The sequence below is a fragment of the Toxotes jaculatrix genome, chromosome 4 (genome assembly GCF_017976425.1).
Source record: "Toxotes jaculatrix isolate fToxJac2 chromosome 4, fToxJac2.pri, whole genome shotgun sequence".
NCBI classification, from domain to species: domain Eukaryota; kingdom Metazoa; phylum Chordata; class Actinopteri; family Toxotidae; genus Toxotes; species Toxotes jaculatrix.
The window spans coordinates 24,315,292-24,329,670 of record NC_054397.1 but is presented as its reverse complement, the minus strand read 5'-3'; the positions used below and the strand labels follow the sequence as shown (position 1 = coordinate 24,329,670).

General features: G+C 39.9%; 1 protein-coding gene and 2 non-coding genes across 3 annotated transcripts; 2 read left to right on the top strand and 1 right to left on the bottom strand.

Moving 5' to 3' along the window:
* Positions 1-7,053: 7,053 nt before the first annotated feature.
* trnai-aau lies at positions 7,054-7,127 on the top strand. Its single transcript has one exon. It is a non-coding gene; the product is annotated as a tRNA-Ile (tRNA).
* A 309-nt stretch (positions 7,128-7,436) lies between these two features.
* Positions 7,437-7,508, top strand: trnaq-cug. Its single transcript has one exon. It is a non-coding gene; the product is annotated as a tRNA-Gln (tRNA).
* A 1,705-nt stretch (positions 7,509-9,213) lies between these two features.
* exosc9 (exosome component 9) lies at positions 9,214-13,375 on the bottom strand. The gene is made up of 12 exons (XM_041036254.1): positions 13,214-13,375; positions 12,881-12,975; positions 12,539-12,658; positions 12,205-12,307; positions 11,951-12,088; positions 11,593-11,675; positions 10,996-11,128; positions 10,727-10,815; positions 10,490-10,636; positions 10,191-10,369; positions 9,849-9,927; positions 9,214-9,726 (listed from the first exon to the last, which is right to left on the bottom strand). The coding sequence occupies exons 1-12, from the start codon at positions 13,277-13,279 to the stop codon at positions 9,663-9,665; spliced, it is 1,296 nt and encodes a 431-aa protein (XP_040892188.1). The 5' UTR covers positions 13,280-13,375; the 3' UTR covers positions 9,214-9,662.
* Between the last annotated feature and the right edge of the window lie 1,004 nt (positions 13,376-14,379).

Sequence of the window (14,379 nt, the reverse complement as noted above, 5' to 3'; positions counted from 1 at the left end):
CAGAGCACAAACCAAGCATGAAGTCTAAGGAACTGTCTGTAGACCTCTGAGACAGGATTGTCTCGAGGCACTAATCTGGGAAAGGGTACAGAAAAATGGTCATGTTTGGAGGAAACCAGGCACCGCTCATCACCTGGACAATACCATCCCTACAGTGAAGCATGGTGGTGGCAGCATCATGCTGTGGGGATGTTTCTCAGTGACAGGAACTGGAGACTAGTCAGGATAGAGGGAAAGATGAATGCAGCAATGTACATTCATCCTGGATGAAAACCTGCTCCAGAGTGTAGCTAATAGCTAATGTAGCTCAGATCTGCTCCATCCAGTCATGTGTCTTTATGCCTTGGTCTTATAGTTCTAGCAGGGGTGGGGTTGAAATCTGATTGGCCACTCCCCAGGGCCACCTACCAGAGTCAGAAGGTGATAGGCTGGCCTGTTAGTATTTATGGATGGATTACTGGCCAGGCCCACCAGGAGCCCCTGGATTTCTTGCTGACTAACTCAAACAGCTACAGAGACTGTTTAATGTGAAACAACCACAAACAGATCCGAAACGACCTGAAAGAGACACAACACAACAACCCCCCAAAGAGATGCAAAATGAGATGCAAAACACCCACAGAAAGACACAAAACAAAGACTGATTCCTAGTCGTTCTTTAAAGCTCCCACTACCACTGACAACTGGTATTCTTTGATTCTGAACACCAGTTGTCAAACCAGTTTCAGTGAAGCATGCCACTTGCTTGAGACATGTGAGAGAAGTGTTTTAGATGATCACTATCTGTTCAGACAAGTAAGAGCATGTGGTTAAAGCCAACAACCTGCAGGGTTGTGCATTATCTTCATTTGTTTATTGAATGAATCATAAGAGAAGACTTTATATTAAGTAGTCAAACAGACACACCTGGGTGGGGAGGATAACAGCACAACACACACGCATACGCGCGCACACACACATACAGAGCACAGACTAATGACCCACAGTTCCAAAACTGGACAGGCTGATACTTTCAGAGGTAGTGACCCCTGGTGGTAGTTATTGGATCTTTATAAAAATCCAGTAAAAATAGCCTGTGTAGTCAGAAATAAACTGGAGATTAAACTGCAAGCATTAAGAAAACTGCAATTTTCTGGAAAATGCCACACAACAGTCCCATCATGTTTAAAACACTAAGAACCTCATGTAAATCTGTGCATGACACAAAGACCAACACTTTGTCTGGTGGCCATCAACACCCCAAACAGGACTATTAATACAGTCTACTTAAGTGCAAATGCTATCATATGACCAAGTTTCATTTTATCGCTTCTGGTCCAACAGTTTGCCACTAAGATGACACTTGAGCTTGGGGCGAAACAACCAACTATGTGGAGTGGCTTAGACATTCATCGCCTGCATGACTTTGTTAAGGACTGGAAAATTGAAGGAAACTGTTGAGCCTGGTTCTCCCTCTGTTTGTGTTACTGGGTTCCTCCCCTGTGTGGGTTCTTTCACTTATATCTGGCTTGTCCAACATGCAATAGTTCACTGTGGAACTCTAAACATAAAAAAAATGGTCCAGCTTTGGAACAAATAAAATTGGTCTGTTGATTATTTCAGCTTTACCTCAGCAAAGGATAAATGCTAAAAGGAGGCATAAAATAATGCTCTTTTGATTGGTGAAGCCTCAGTTTACTGCAAAAGATTAAACATTGTGTTGAAGTTAAATGAAAATAAAAAGAAGTGGCCTCTTGTTAAAACAAAGAGCACACCTGCCAATTCAGTGGAGGAAAAGGAACACACTCTTACTTCCCTCTAATGCTATTTATAACAGGTGGATGCAGTCAACAAACACCTCTAATTAGGAGGAGGAACTCATCTTTCAAACCAAAGGATACTGTTGCTTTTAATTATAGCTGTTCCCCAGCTAATTGGTATAACCCAGAGATGGTTTCCCTGAAAAACAAATGTCACAGCACATTATTCTTTATAGGCACAGCCACTGTTAAGGGTATGAGTGGATCGTATTTTGATCTATTCATACCCTAAAAATAAAACAAATAAAATAAAAAGAGATGGACTGGACTGGCCAGGAAAATAATTGCCAGACATCTTTAGAAAATTGTAATGTTAGCTGAATGAGCTAATATTAATCTGACAGCCATAAGGTGTTAGTACTTTGTGATGAAGAACATTAAAATGCCAGGTTGTGTGAATGGTATTTAGCTGGCATAATCATTATTTTGTTAGCTTGACATACAAATTTTACGTGAGCATGCATGTTAATAGCAAAGGCTATTTTTATTTCTCCGGTGGCAAAGCTCAGACGTCTTCATTATGGACCAGAGAGCCGTGAGAAGATATTATGACCATTCTACTCTTCTGTCCTCTAGTTTTCTGGCTTGACTCTGTTCTTCTCTCTAGTTGTCTCATCTGAAAACCATTTCTCTCATTTCTTTGGGATCCTGTCCCCATGATGTTCCTCTGTCCCTGTTAAGTGGTCCTCAGCAGCTGGTCTGAAGTGTCAGCCACCCCGGTCATTTGAGAACTGACATCCCAGTCTTCAGGCCAGGGTCAGGACTTCTTCCCAGAAAGGAGAGAAACACAGCAATGCCATCTCCCCTTAAGGAAGAAAATCCTTTTTGAAACTTTGCCAAACCAGACCTTCTTATTACTCATAATTATCTTGACCACTTCTGTCTTGAAATGTGTTGTTCACTCACAGACAATCGTGTATTCATGTGATGGGTGGTATCAATGCCATGAGTAATTTCAGAGTCTGCGTGAATCAAGTCAGTGCTGAGAATGAAATTTAAATCATCATAAGAGGGTTTTTGTATGTTTTTGTTGATTGACATACTCAACATTATTACTGATTGTTGTCCAGAGTGGGACCTGAAATGTTAAAGGTTTGGGGGTTTTTTTGTTTTTTTTTTTTTCAACCTTACACTAACCCTTTGGTTTCCATTTATTTCTTGATCATTGGGACATCACAGGTGGAAACTAATTTGGAAAGTTATGTCAGCGTGCAACATGTGACTTCAAGGTCTCTGAACTGTATGGAAATGAAGGAAAACACGTGTCTGCATGAAAGACAGGAAAAAGACATTTAAGAGTCCGAAATACAATTTTTGTTAGCAATGCAAAGTACAACGTGTGAGGGACAATGGACACAATTACCCCTACAGGATTTTTGATAATTACCACCCAGTCCTGTAGATGCACCAACTCACTCCAGCTTAATAAAAACTGAATCAGTGCCTTTTAAAGGTAAAAAAAAAAGAGCTTATGCTCAGGACAGAGGACTGTAACATCACATATCATGCCCCTTTTTCTCTGAATGTTTATATTGTTTTCCATTGCAACACATACACAAAAAGTATTCCTTCTTCTTCGTTTACGAAAGTAAAAGTGGCAGTATCACACTATTTTTAAAAAAACTCCTGTGTTTAAAACTGTATTTGGGTAAAAGCAAAGTATTATCAGCTAAATGCACCAGAGGTATCAAAAGTAGAGATACTAACTGGTCGTTGGTCAGTCTGACCATCTTGCAATTATATTACATTTTCATGTCAGTTTTACATTGCAAATTCGTTTTGGATCTCTCTAGAAACACCGGCCTCAGACCATCATGTTGATACCCAGCATGCTACATGTTGTCATTTCTTATATTTGAAGATTTGATATTTTTCCATGCACTTGGACACACTTGAAAAACTGCAAAGCTGCAAAGGAAGCCAGTCCAGGGTTTACAGTTATCACATCTCACCAGAATCAATGTAACTGCTTTAACCACCACCTTAAAACCCCTGACAGCTCTCTAACTGTTACATTATGTACTATAGTGGCTGTTATGACTGTGATAACTACACTGCTGATACATGGAGTGGTCAAATAATGAGTTTGATCTCACACAGTATCCCTGTGTGTCATTTAATACACCGAGTACACTGACGGTAGTGATGAGGGTTGGCGTGCAGTCACACTCTGTGCTTTGTCCAGTACTTTTCCACTGACTGAGCTATTGGGCTGCACGTGTGTGTGCATATGTGTGTGTGTGTGTGTGTGTGTGTGTGTAGGTGTAAGTTCTTTGTGTGCCTATGTGAAGAAAATACAGCTGTACTCGCTGTTCCTTATCAGTCAAGCAGAAGGAAAAGACAAAAAAAAAAACTGCTTCCTCTGAAGCAGTGCTGAACTCTTAAGGAGGAGAGGTATTTAGAGACAGGATTACACAGTCACACAACACTTTATGAGCAAGAATTAAGATGGGGACCTCAAAGTGTGCTTGATATGGCTGAGCAAGGCTCCCTCAGTGCCATGTGCTGCAACTCTCAACATGTGTACACTCTCATAAATAAGCACAAACAAATGACGACACACAGTGCGCCGGCCTGATATGTCACAAAGTAGCTGCTTACGGCCTTCATTTGGGTGGTGTTTGAGTTTGCATCAGTGTAAGGTTCATTATCAAACACCTGAGACTTCCGTGAAATCTAGATATGAGTTTCTCAATAGGTTTTACTGTTTGTATTCATGCCACTGTGTAACACTCCACCTGTGAGCAAATAAGCAAATAGGAGTCCTACGTTATTAGGACAACAGACCACGCTACACCATGAAAACTGCAGGGCCACTCCTCTTCAACACACAACCACACACACTGTCATGTACACAGTTACATATGCATTAACACACCTCTGTGTGTTGTGGGGTGTGATTCTAGTCAATGTGTGTTTGTAGGATAAAAACATTTTGAGAGAGCACAGTTTTATTTTAAAGACGTCAATGATTATTGGAATATAAAACCTTGCATGTAGCAACACCTGAGACATGCTGAGCTATACATTATAAAATGACTCATGGATTCTGTTACCATTAGCTGTACTGTGAGTTGTTGCAGGGTTTTTTTTTTTTTTCATGTGAAAGACTGTTCAATAAATCATTTCTAACATCATAAATCTATCATTATGAATCTTTTCAGTGTCAACCACAGTACTCTTGATTTGCAATGTACAGAAAAGGGTGGTTACAGCTTTGGTTGTGATCCAGCCAATAAGCCACTTTGATCATGTACAATTTGCAAGTCTGCCTTCATAAGATCAATTCTCCTACCAGCTGTAGCAAGTCAAGAGTTACACTCACATGATTGTGAGTTGAAAATGTTGTCAGCATCATCAGCTGCCAAAGGCTCAAGCGCATTGTACATATAGCATGACAGCTGAGATAGAAACATGTCCCTGCTCTCGATCCTCCTCCTTCAACTCCTTCCTCTCCAGCGTTTTTTTTTTCTCCCATCATTACTTTTCAACTAACATGCCTCCATATATTAAATTCCACTCTCTCACCCTGTGTAAACATGCCAGACCATGAGAGAAAACTATCCCCTCAAAGCTATTTTACTTAAAGTGCTGTACTGCCAGCAGCAATTTTATATGAGTACCTTTCCTTTATATACACACTGGGTCATACCAAGTGTCATTTTTGTGGTTTGATCTTCAGAAAATAGGGGGATGATCACCTCATACAACCTGCATGCTGTAAGTCACTTTGATTTATGATGATCCCACTAATGGCACAACCATAAACATATCATTCTCACACATTAGTGCTAACGCCTTTGATGCCAAAAGATATCACTCTCTAAACAGGTTACACAATCTCACCTCACTGAAATGTTCTGATGAGACACTCAAAAAATGTATGATTCTTCACATTTAATCCTGGCTCTGGCTTTTGCTGTGTAGCACCTTTTCATGCAGGATACTGCCCTCTGCTCTCTCTACTCTGCTGCTATGTGTGTATGTATGTGTATATAAGACCCCCTCCTGTATATATTGTATTTCTTTTCCAAGTTTATTTTTCCTTTATAGAGTGTATTTATTGCTCCTTGTGACTGCTGCTACAAACGAATTTCCCCACTGGGATTAATAAAGTATCTCTTAATACTTAATACTCTCTTAATAGTAGTCTCAAGCCTATATGTCACATGGTTCCATTATTCCCTTGAAACATCTGTGCATATTCTTTAAAACCTTTAAAGTTTCCGTTCAACCTAACAAATAAGACATTGTGTGGTTTAATCTGTGAAGTGGTTACATATGTAAAGCTTTTGGCAGAGACTGACCGGTACACATTGTACTAATTGCTCAGAGGGAGAGAAATCATTCTGTTAACAACTTGAGTAAACAGTAATACAAATCATTTCAACTTGCTGTTTGTATAGTTCATTGCCACTGGATTTACATAATGGCATGAGGCATGTCTGTGTGACACATCAATCAGATACAGTATATGAATGGCCAAATTAACCAGCTTGTGCAGCCTGTGGCAAAAATCCCCCCATCCACCCCGTATGTGGATCATGTTCAGTTTTCCTACGCTAAAATGTTCACAGTCCCAGCAAGTTATCACTATTATTTAAGGTTAGATTAGACACAGGAACCTTTCCATACCTCAAGACCAACCAATAAAGCAGGACCCACCTTAAGGTCTTTACTGTGTCAGTTGATAGTGTAGTAGTGATGCAGTATCAACATAAGGATTTTCCTAGTAAATCAGATTACCACAAACCAACTGCCATCATTTACCAGATATATCCTTTCATACAAAGGCACATTCAGACTGAAACTTGTTGTTAACTACAATCACAATACAAAGACATTCAAATTGCAAGTAGGTCCCCTGGTGATGTACAAAGTATAATTATCTCTTAGGACTTACTGTTTTCTGTGTGCAGATTTAGTATTGTTTGAAATTAACTTGTGTAACCACTTCCTTATGTTTTTGCTATATATTAAATTCCTGGTTTACTTTAAAGAACTAAAACAACTGCCTTTCTAGAGTTTTGAACATGTCTCATGTGTAGGTATTTGTGGACCAAAGAAAGACTATCGAGCATCAGGGGAAGAATTTGCATTTTGATTCCTCTCTGTCCATAGACTGTATTCAATGCGCGTTAGTAAAATATTAAACACCTATGCTTTTACTTTACAAAACTTATACATCTTGTAAAGCATGTTGTGTACAGTTGATGTCGTAGTATTTCAATGGAGCGGCAGTGAATCGCAGCATGGCCGGTTAGCTCAGTTGGTTAGAGCGTGGTGCTAATAACGCCAAGGTCGCGGGTTCGATCCCCGTACGGGCCACTATGTCTTTTGCGCATAATGCGGGTTTGATCATTTGTTCAACTATGCTAATACAATCCGGTCACCCTATTCTAACCCCAGTAACCCTAGATAATGTTGTCAAACAATAAAATAATAACAACAGGCTGGCTGACCCACACACTCTACCACAACTGTATAAGGCTGGTCACAACGAGAGACACAGTTCTTTTTATAGTGTATTACGGGGTCACACGTGCATCAGCACAAAATGTTTGCCAACATAAGGACAACTGAACTGGTATTTTATGAACTCGTGAAATAATATCACAGAAAATGGTGCTACCCAGCGGTTCCATGGTGTAATGGTTAGCACTCTGGACTCTGAATCCAGCGATCCGAGTTCAAATCTCGGTGGAACCTGTGTTTTTCCTTTTCTCCCTAAGTGTGAAACTCTCGTTAATCCTGTTTGATATGCTTTTATACCTTTTACAGAATGGCAGGGAGTGAAACACTGCATTATATTCAACAGTACTTAATGTTTTACTGTGTGAAGGATGGAGCGTGATACAGTAAAAAAAAAAATTATACATAGGACACCTCAGCGTGAAAATCATTTTGGGTACACCGATTCTCTTTCCAATTACATTATCACGTTTCTTGATATTACGCTAAACATCAGGGACTATTTGTGAAGTACTCAGAGTAATATTTGCATTTCCAGCCACAGGTTGTGCTTTGGCTTGAACAACACTACACAGAGACAAAACAGTGGATACAAAAAGTCTACACATCCCTGTTAAAATGTCAGATTTTTGTGATGTAAAAAAATAAGACCAAGATCAATCATTTCAGAACTTCCTTTCCACCTTTAATGTGACCTATAACCTGTACAGTTCAACTGAAAAACAAACAGAAATCTTTCTGGGGAAGAAGTAAAAATAAATAAATAAAAATAAAAATAAATAAATAAATAAGTGCACACACCCTCTTATAACTGGGGATGTGGCTGTGTTCAAAATTAATCAATCACATTCAAACTCATGCCACCTGCCATCATTTAAAGTGCCTCTGATTAACCCCAAATGAGTCTTAGTTGCATCTTACAGCAGAAGCCATGGTCCACAGAAAAGATGAGAAGAAAACTGGTCAGGGAGGCTGCCAAGAGGCCTACAGCAACATTAAAGGAGCTGCAGGAATTGGCAAATACTGGCTGTGTAGTACATGTGACAACAACCTCCCGTATTCTTCATATATCTGGGCTATGGTGGCAAGATGGAAGCCTTTTCCTACGAAGAAAAACAACCAAGCCCAGCTAAATTTTGCAAAAAGACATTTGAAGTCTCCCAAATGCATGTGGGAAAATGTGTTATGGCCTGATTAAACCAAGGTTGAACCATAATGTCCATAATTCCAAAAGGTACATTTGGTGCAGAAATAACACTGCACATGACCAAAAGAACACCATACCCACAGAGAAGCGTGGTGATGACAGCACCGTGCTTTGAGGCTGTTTTTCTTCAGCTGGAACTGGTGGAGGGAAAAGTGAACAGTTCTAAATACCAGTCAGTGTTGGGACAAAACCTTCAGGCTTCTGCTAGAAACCTGAAGATGAAGAGGAACTTTCAGCACGACCCAAAGCATACATCCAAATCAACAAAAGAATGGCTTCACCAGAAGAAGATTAAAGTTTTGGAATGACCCAGACCTGAATCCAACTGAAAGTAGAGGGCTGTGCACAGGAGATACCCTCACAATCTGACAGATGTGAAGCGTTTTTGCAAGAAAGAGTGGGCAAATGTTGCCAAGTCAAGATGTGCCATGCTGATAGACTCTTACCCCAAAAGACTGAGCGCTGTAATAAAATCAAAACGTGCTTCAACAAAGTATTAGTTTAAGGGTGTGCATATTTATACAACCACATTATTTTTTTTTTTTTCCCCCAAAAGATTTGTTTTCAATTGAGTTATACAGGTTATAGGTCACATTAAAGGTGGAAAAAGTTCTGAAATGATTTGTCTTGGTCTCACTTTCTTTTATCACAAAAACCTAGCATTTTAATAGGGGTGTGTAGTCTTTTTCTATCCACTGTATGTTATTGGGGAGGGGGGAAATCAACCAAGGAAACTTAGAAAAAACAATTATTTATTTTTCTTTTAATGTTGATTCACATCAGCCCCACAGACCATTTATTACAAAATATACCACTTTGCAAACATAAGTGATGTGTTAAGGTCTGCTAAACACCAAACTGTGACTGAGAATGTTTTTTCATCATCATTTTACATTTTCCATCGTTAAAATAGACTCTAACAAATCATGCTCTCTACATTTATAGGCAAAATCTGCTTTGGAAGCCATCAAAAGGCTCCCAGCAGAGGTAAACTTTGTTCTCATGTTAGGAATCCAACACTTTAGGGTGTTTCTGTACTGTAATATTTATTTGATTCCAATTCTCTGTTGCAACAGACAGGAACCATTTTAAACAAGGACAGTCTTTATCATGAGGAGCTGCTGCAGGGTCTTGCTCTGCTGTACACGGACAGATATCTGCAGGCTGCAGTGAGCACAAATATTTCATTTTTTCTGTCTTCTCTTGGTCGTTGCTGCCCCCTTCTGGTGTGAACTGGAGCTTGTATTTCTGGAAAAAAAAAAAATGCTGATATAAAAAGTTTAAACAAATAATCTCTCTGTATTGTTTCCATACCTTCTAAGCTGCTAACTACAAACTCATTATAGATAAAAGACGACTGGTTCACTTACTGAGGAGCTTTGCCTGGTGTCTCTGGATGAAGTATGACCACTTCCTCCTCTTCACTGTCAGATATTTCAACCACATCTCCTACAGGGCAAAACAAATTCCCAATTAGTTTTCAAGAATTTCAAACATACTCACAGAATAATCATTTATCACCAAACGTACAAAACATGAGTACAGAGTGCACAGAGTATGTTTGGGCAACACTTGTTTTTGCAGCACTTCTGTAAATTTTACTTTGCTTTCTCAGCTTTTATGTGTTGATGTTCTTTTCTTGTCTGTCTTTAGACAAAATACATAATATATATAATTTTTTTTTAATGAAACTAAGATTAAAAAAAAATTACCTCCTCTTCTCTCTTCCTTTTCATTTTTTGTCATTTGTGTTACTTTTTCCTCTTGTTCTTCACCACTGTTGTTATTTTCCTCCTCTTCCTCTGCCTCCTCCTCCTCCAGGCCCCAGGTGTTCTGCAGCCCCTGTCCCACCTGACCCACACCTGGGGCGGGCACCACTGGGGATGGTACCCTGATACGTACAGTTAAGGAGCCACAGTAGATACAGTACAGCAAAGCATCAGAAGAAAAAGGGACGATTTTACATTTTCGCAGTTGATGCAGTTGTTATTTCGGGCTCAGTTTAGGATACGTCTGAGGCGTGGCCTCGGTTTTCTGAACGATGTCATTAGCTTTTTCTGTCACATCCATCGTCTCCACCGGAGTTTCATCTATTTTCAGAGCTGTGATTCGCTCCTGAGGAATAGACTCTGCAAAACCACACTTACCGCCTGCCTTCCTATAAAATGTAAAAATACAGAGTTCTTATAAAACACCAGGGCGTCCACAGTTTAATGTTTTAGTATGATACGGTGACGCTGCTGCTCACCTGGCTTTCTTGTCATTTTCCAGGGCTTTGCTGATGAGTTCTGTGATTTCAGACACTTTGACACTGGCAATTTTACTGCATCTCATAACCTTTAACACCAAAGACAAACACTGAATTGGTGAAAAACTGCAGTTACACTGAACATTAAGTGTGTTCTATAGAGCTGCTTCTCCTGCAACTATGGATGTTTTTAAAAACACTATAATTAAATTAAAAGTAATCTCATCTTGTACATAGTGCAACGAATATGACGACAATACAACACTCACCTGGTCCTTGAGCAGCATGATACCTCCGCTGGACTGGATGGAGCAGATTTCTCTGTGTTTGTTCATGGCGATCATGAGCAAGCCGTCCATCACCCGCTCCTCCCGCTCACAGGGGTCCACCAGCAAATATGTTCTGCAGAATGAAAAGGAAGCATAGAAAGAAGAGTGAGTAAGAGGATGGACAAAGCTCATCTCAATATTGGTGAGCAGCATCTGTATCTAATGAAATACTTTTGCGTGTCACTTACAATGAATGCCTCAAAATAAAAGAGCAAAGGGTAGATGATGGAGACAGGGAGAGAAGGAAATGAAATAATTTAACGGGACAGAGAAAAGAAAAGAAAGAAAAGCAGACACTGAAACAGAGACAGATGTAAAGATTGTATTTTTGAATTTGAAAGTAGAACAGCGTGCAGTGTTTGTGTTTCATCAAAGCAAGCTTTCTCTATTGCTATCCTATATATCCTATATACCCAAAACCACTATCTGTGTGTGTGCCTGTATTGTAGACAGTATGTTGTCTGACAAAACGAAATCTTAACTTTCATGTACTTTTCACAGCAAACCATTGTTTTCTATTTAAATGTGGCTCCTTACCCTTGCTGGAAGAAGGAGAAGCTGACACAGATGGGCATGTGGTAGATACTGAGAGGAATGGGGTCTCTCTCCTCTGGACTGTACTGATGGAGCACAGGAATAAATACAAAATTACAACCAACACAAAGAAGAGTAGAAAATGTCTGAGAAAAGAAAACAGTTTCGGTTTTATCTACCTTATAAAGTCTGTCTGCGTTATTTTTGTTTTGATTAATCAGTGGTAGAACACCAGGAAAGTTCCACCTCTAACCGTCAGTACAATCATATGATGGAGCAGTTTGGTGTTTGCACCGTCAGGTATTTCCCAGTAGATTCACAGAAGCAGAGGCACCACCTGCTGCAGTGGCTGCTGACTCACCACTGTGACTTCATCTCCCTGGATGCCGACGTCAGGGCGTCTGAAGTGGCACAGAGCGGCGATAGCGGCAATGCTGGCGGCATCCATCAGGTTCCCATCGTGATTCAACATGTGAACATCAACTCTGATCTGCCACACCTGATTGCACACACACACCATCATCACAGTGATAAGGTTTCTGTTGTCTTTTTTCTTTTGTATATGTGTGAGGTTGTGTGTGTGTGTGTGTGTGTGTGTGTGTGTGTGTGTTTTACCTTTTCTCCCGACACCACACACAGGGACTCTGTATCTATGCACTTGGAGTTCCTCAAGCATCTCTCCAGCTGTCTGTTTAGCTTCACTGACAACTCAGACTGTCTGGAGAGAAAGATAGCCCCACAGGCGATTTACACTTCCTGCACTGACAGCTCGATTAAATGAAGGACACACAATACAAGTCTAATATGTCTCTGAACTCCACTGAAATAAAAAAACAAAACAAACAAAAATGTGAAAAGACATGTTACCAGGAATCAACAGGGAACAAGGTACATATAATGTATTATCAGAAATATAAATACAGACATAATGTCTTCAGTTTTTCCTCACCTGCCCTGTTCGAATGCTGGTGAGGCCATGGGTGACAGCTCGATGTTGAAGAACATGATTCCCTCATTTGGTCGATTCTCTTTAGGAGCCACCAGCTCACAGGACACCTGAGCCATGACCCTGTGCGGTGCAGCACATTCATCATCCAGTATCATGAAACATAAAACTCAGTGTTTTTAATGTGAGACAGAATGAATTTTTCTGTATGAATTGGAAATGAACAGTCTCATTTTGAACCTCGTGAAAGCATTTCTCTGATATGAAGGTGGAAAGTGTTAAACACAAATGGCTTCACCAGGTGGACATTGCAAAGACTTGAAAAAGATCTGGTCAGAGGTTCACCTGGTTTTCCCCAGATCCACAAAGCAGCATCCATAGTCCGTGCCAAACGTGATCTTTATCTTTCTGTAGTCATAGGTCTGCCGTCCATCCAGGCGCTGCAGGGACAGTTCAGAACAGGTGAGTGTAAAAGAAAAAACTAACCCTAACACAGCACTTTGTCTTAGCGCTACTCTGGGATACTTTATTGGACATGGACAGCTCTACTACCAGGAACGCATGACCTAAAACCTATAAACACTGCGAAGTAATGACACGGAACCCTTTCATTTCATGTCAAACCTTTAAAACTGTGATTCGGAGCAGAAACATGGGACATGTTGAGAAACGACCCACCTTCTTCTCCTCGATGGCTTTAAGCAGGAAATCCCGCTCACAGTTGGACAGAGGAGTGTCCTTCATTCTCTGGAGTTTTGTGTAGCTGCAGGTTTAAATTTAATTTAATTCACAACCGCAATGCCACTGTTCCGACACGCATGTGGCCGCCATCAATATTGTTTTAACTCTACCCCGGAAGTGCATTAGACTCGCCACAGTAAAAGCAGGGGGAACCTCTGTGTTTCGTTGGGCTCTCTTACACTTATAGTGAAATGGTTGTCATGTTGGTCTGCCTGTTTTTACCTATTATGACCTAGATCTACGTCTGTACTGTGTTCACGGAGCATTTGTGGTAGAATTTACAGATAATAAGCTTTTACTTTGACATCATGGAGCAGAGTTGGTGTCTGATGCGTTCATGTGCTCAATAAAAGCTTGTACGTCGAAATTTTCGTAGTTGTAAATATTGGCGCTTTTTTGTTTGTTTTTAGAGGAATTTTGAAACACCGAGCTCTCAGTCCAGTGATTTTGCAAGAAAAACAAAATGAACAAAATGGAGGTTGTTTTAGTTTGCTGTATAATGTAAGTCCCCTTTTTTAAATCCCAATTTAAAAAATAGTCTGTATTAATGAAAATCTATGCCACAACACAATTTAGACTAATAACGAAAATTCCACTTTTAGACGCTTCCTCAGCTCTGCTGCAACTAGGAACTCTTCAGGAAGTCAGTCCTGCCAGCTGCCATCACCCTGTACATTGGACTCCTCTGACAGAATATAGTTTTTCCTTGTAACAGGACAAACTGCTCCGCTGGACTTTATTATGATATTATGTATTGCTGTATCTGTTATACGTCAGTTTATTGTGATCTTTGAAAGTTTGTATGGCTCTAATATACTACAACACAGTGTATTACCACCACTGTACAGTGTATATTTAGCACACATTATGTCTATGGGTCTATCTCTAGTCGCCATGTATTATATTATTTACACAGAATTTAGCCTTTAAGTGTATTGTTTGTTTTTAACCAACCTCATTGTTTTTGTGATTCATGTGAAATGGCTGCTGCAATACTGCAATTTAGCGTTGGGATTTATAAAGTAGTATGTATGTCTATCTGTCTGTCTAATGGAAATACATGTAAATACATATGTAATAAAATAAATAAATATCACGATATC

Excerpts from the sequence above, each read along its gene's own strand:
- exosc9 (XM_041036254.1), bottom strand. The coding sequence starts at position 13,279 with ATGAAGGACACTCCTCTGTCCAACTGTGAGCGGGATTTCCTGCTTAAA. Across the intron at positions 12,976-13,213 it reads AAGCCATCGAGGAGAAGAAG|CGCCTGGATGGACGGCAGAC; the intron begins GTGGGTCGTTTC and ends CTGTCCCTGCAG. Across the intron at positions 10,370-10,489 it reads ACCGAGGCCACGCCTCAGAC|GGTACCATCCCCAGTGGTGC; the intron begins GTATCCTAAACT and ends TGTACGTATCAG.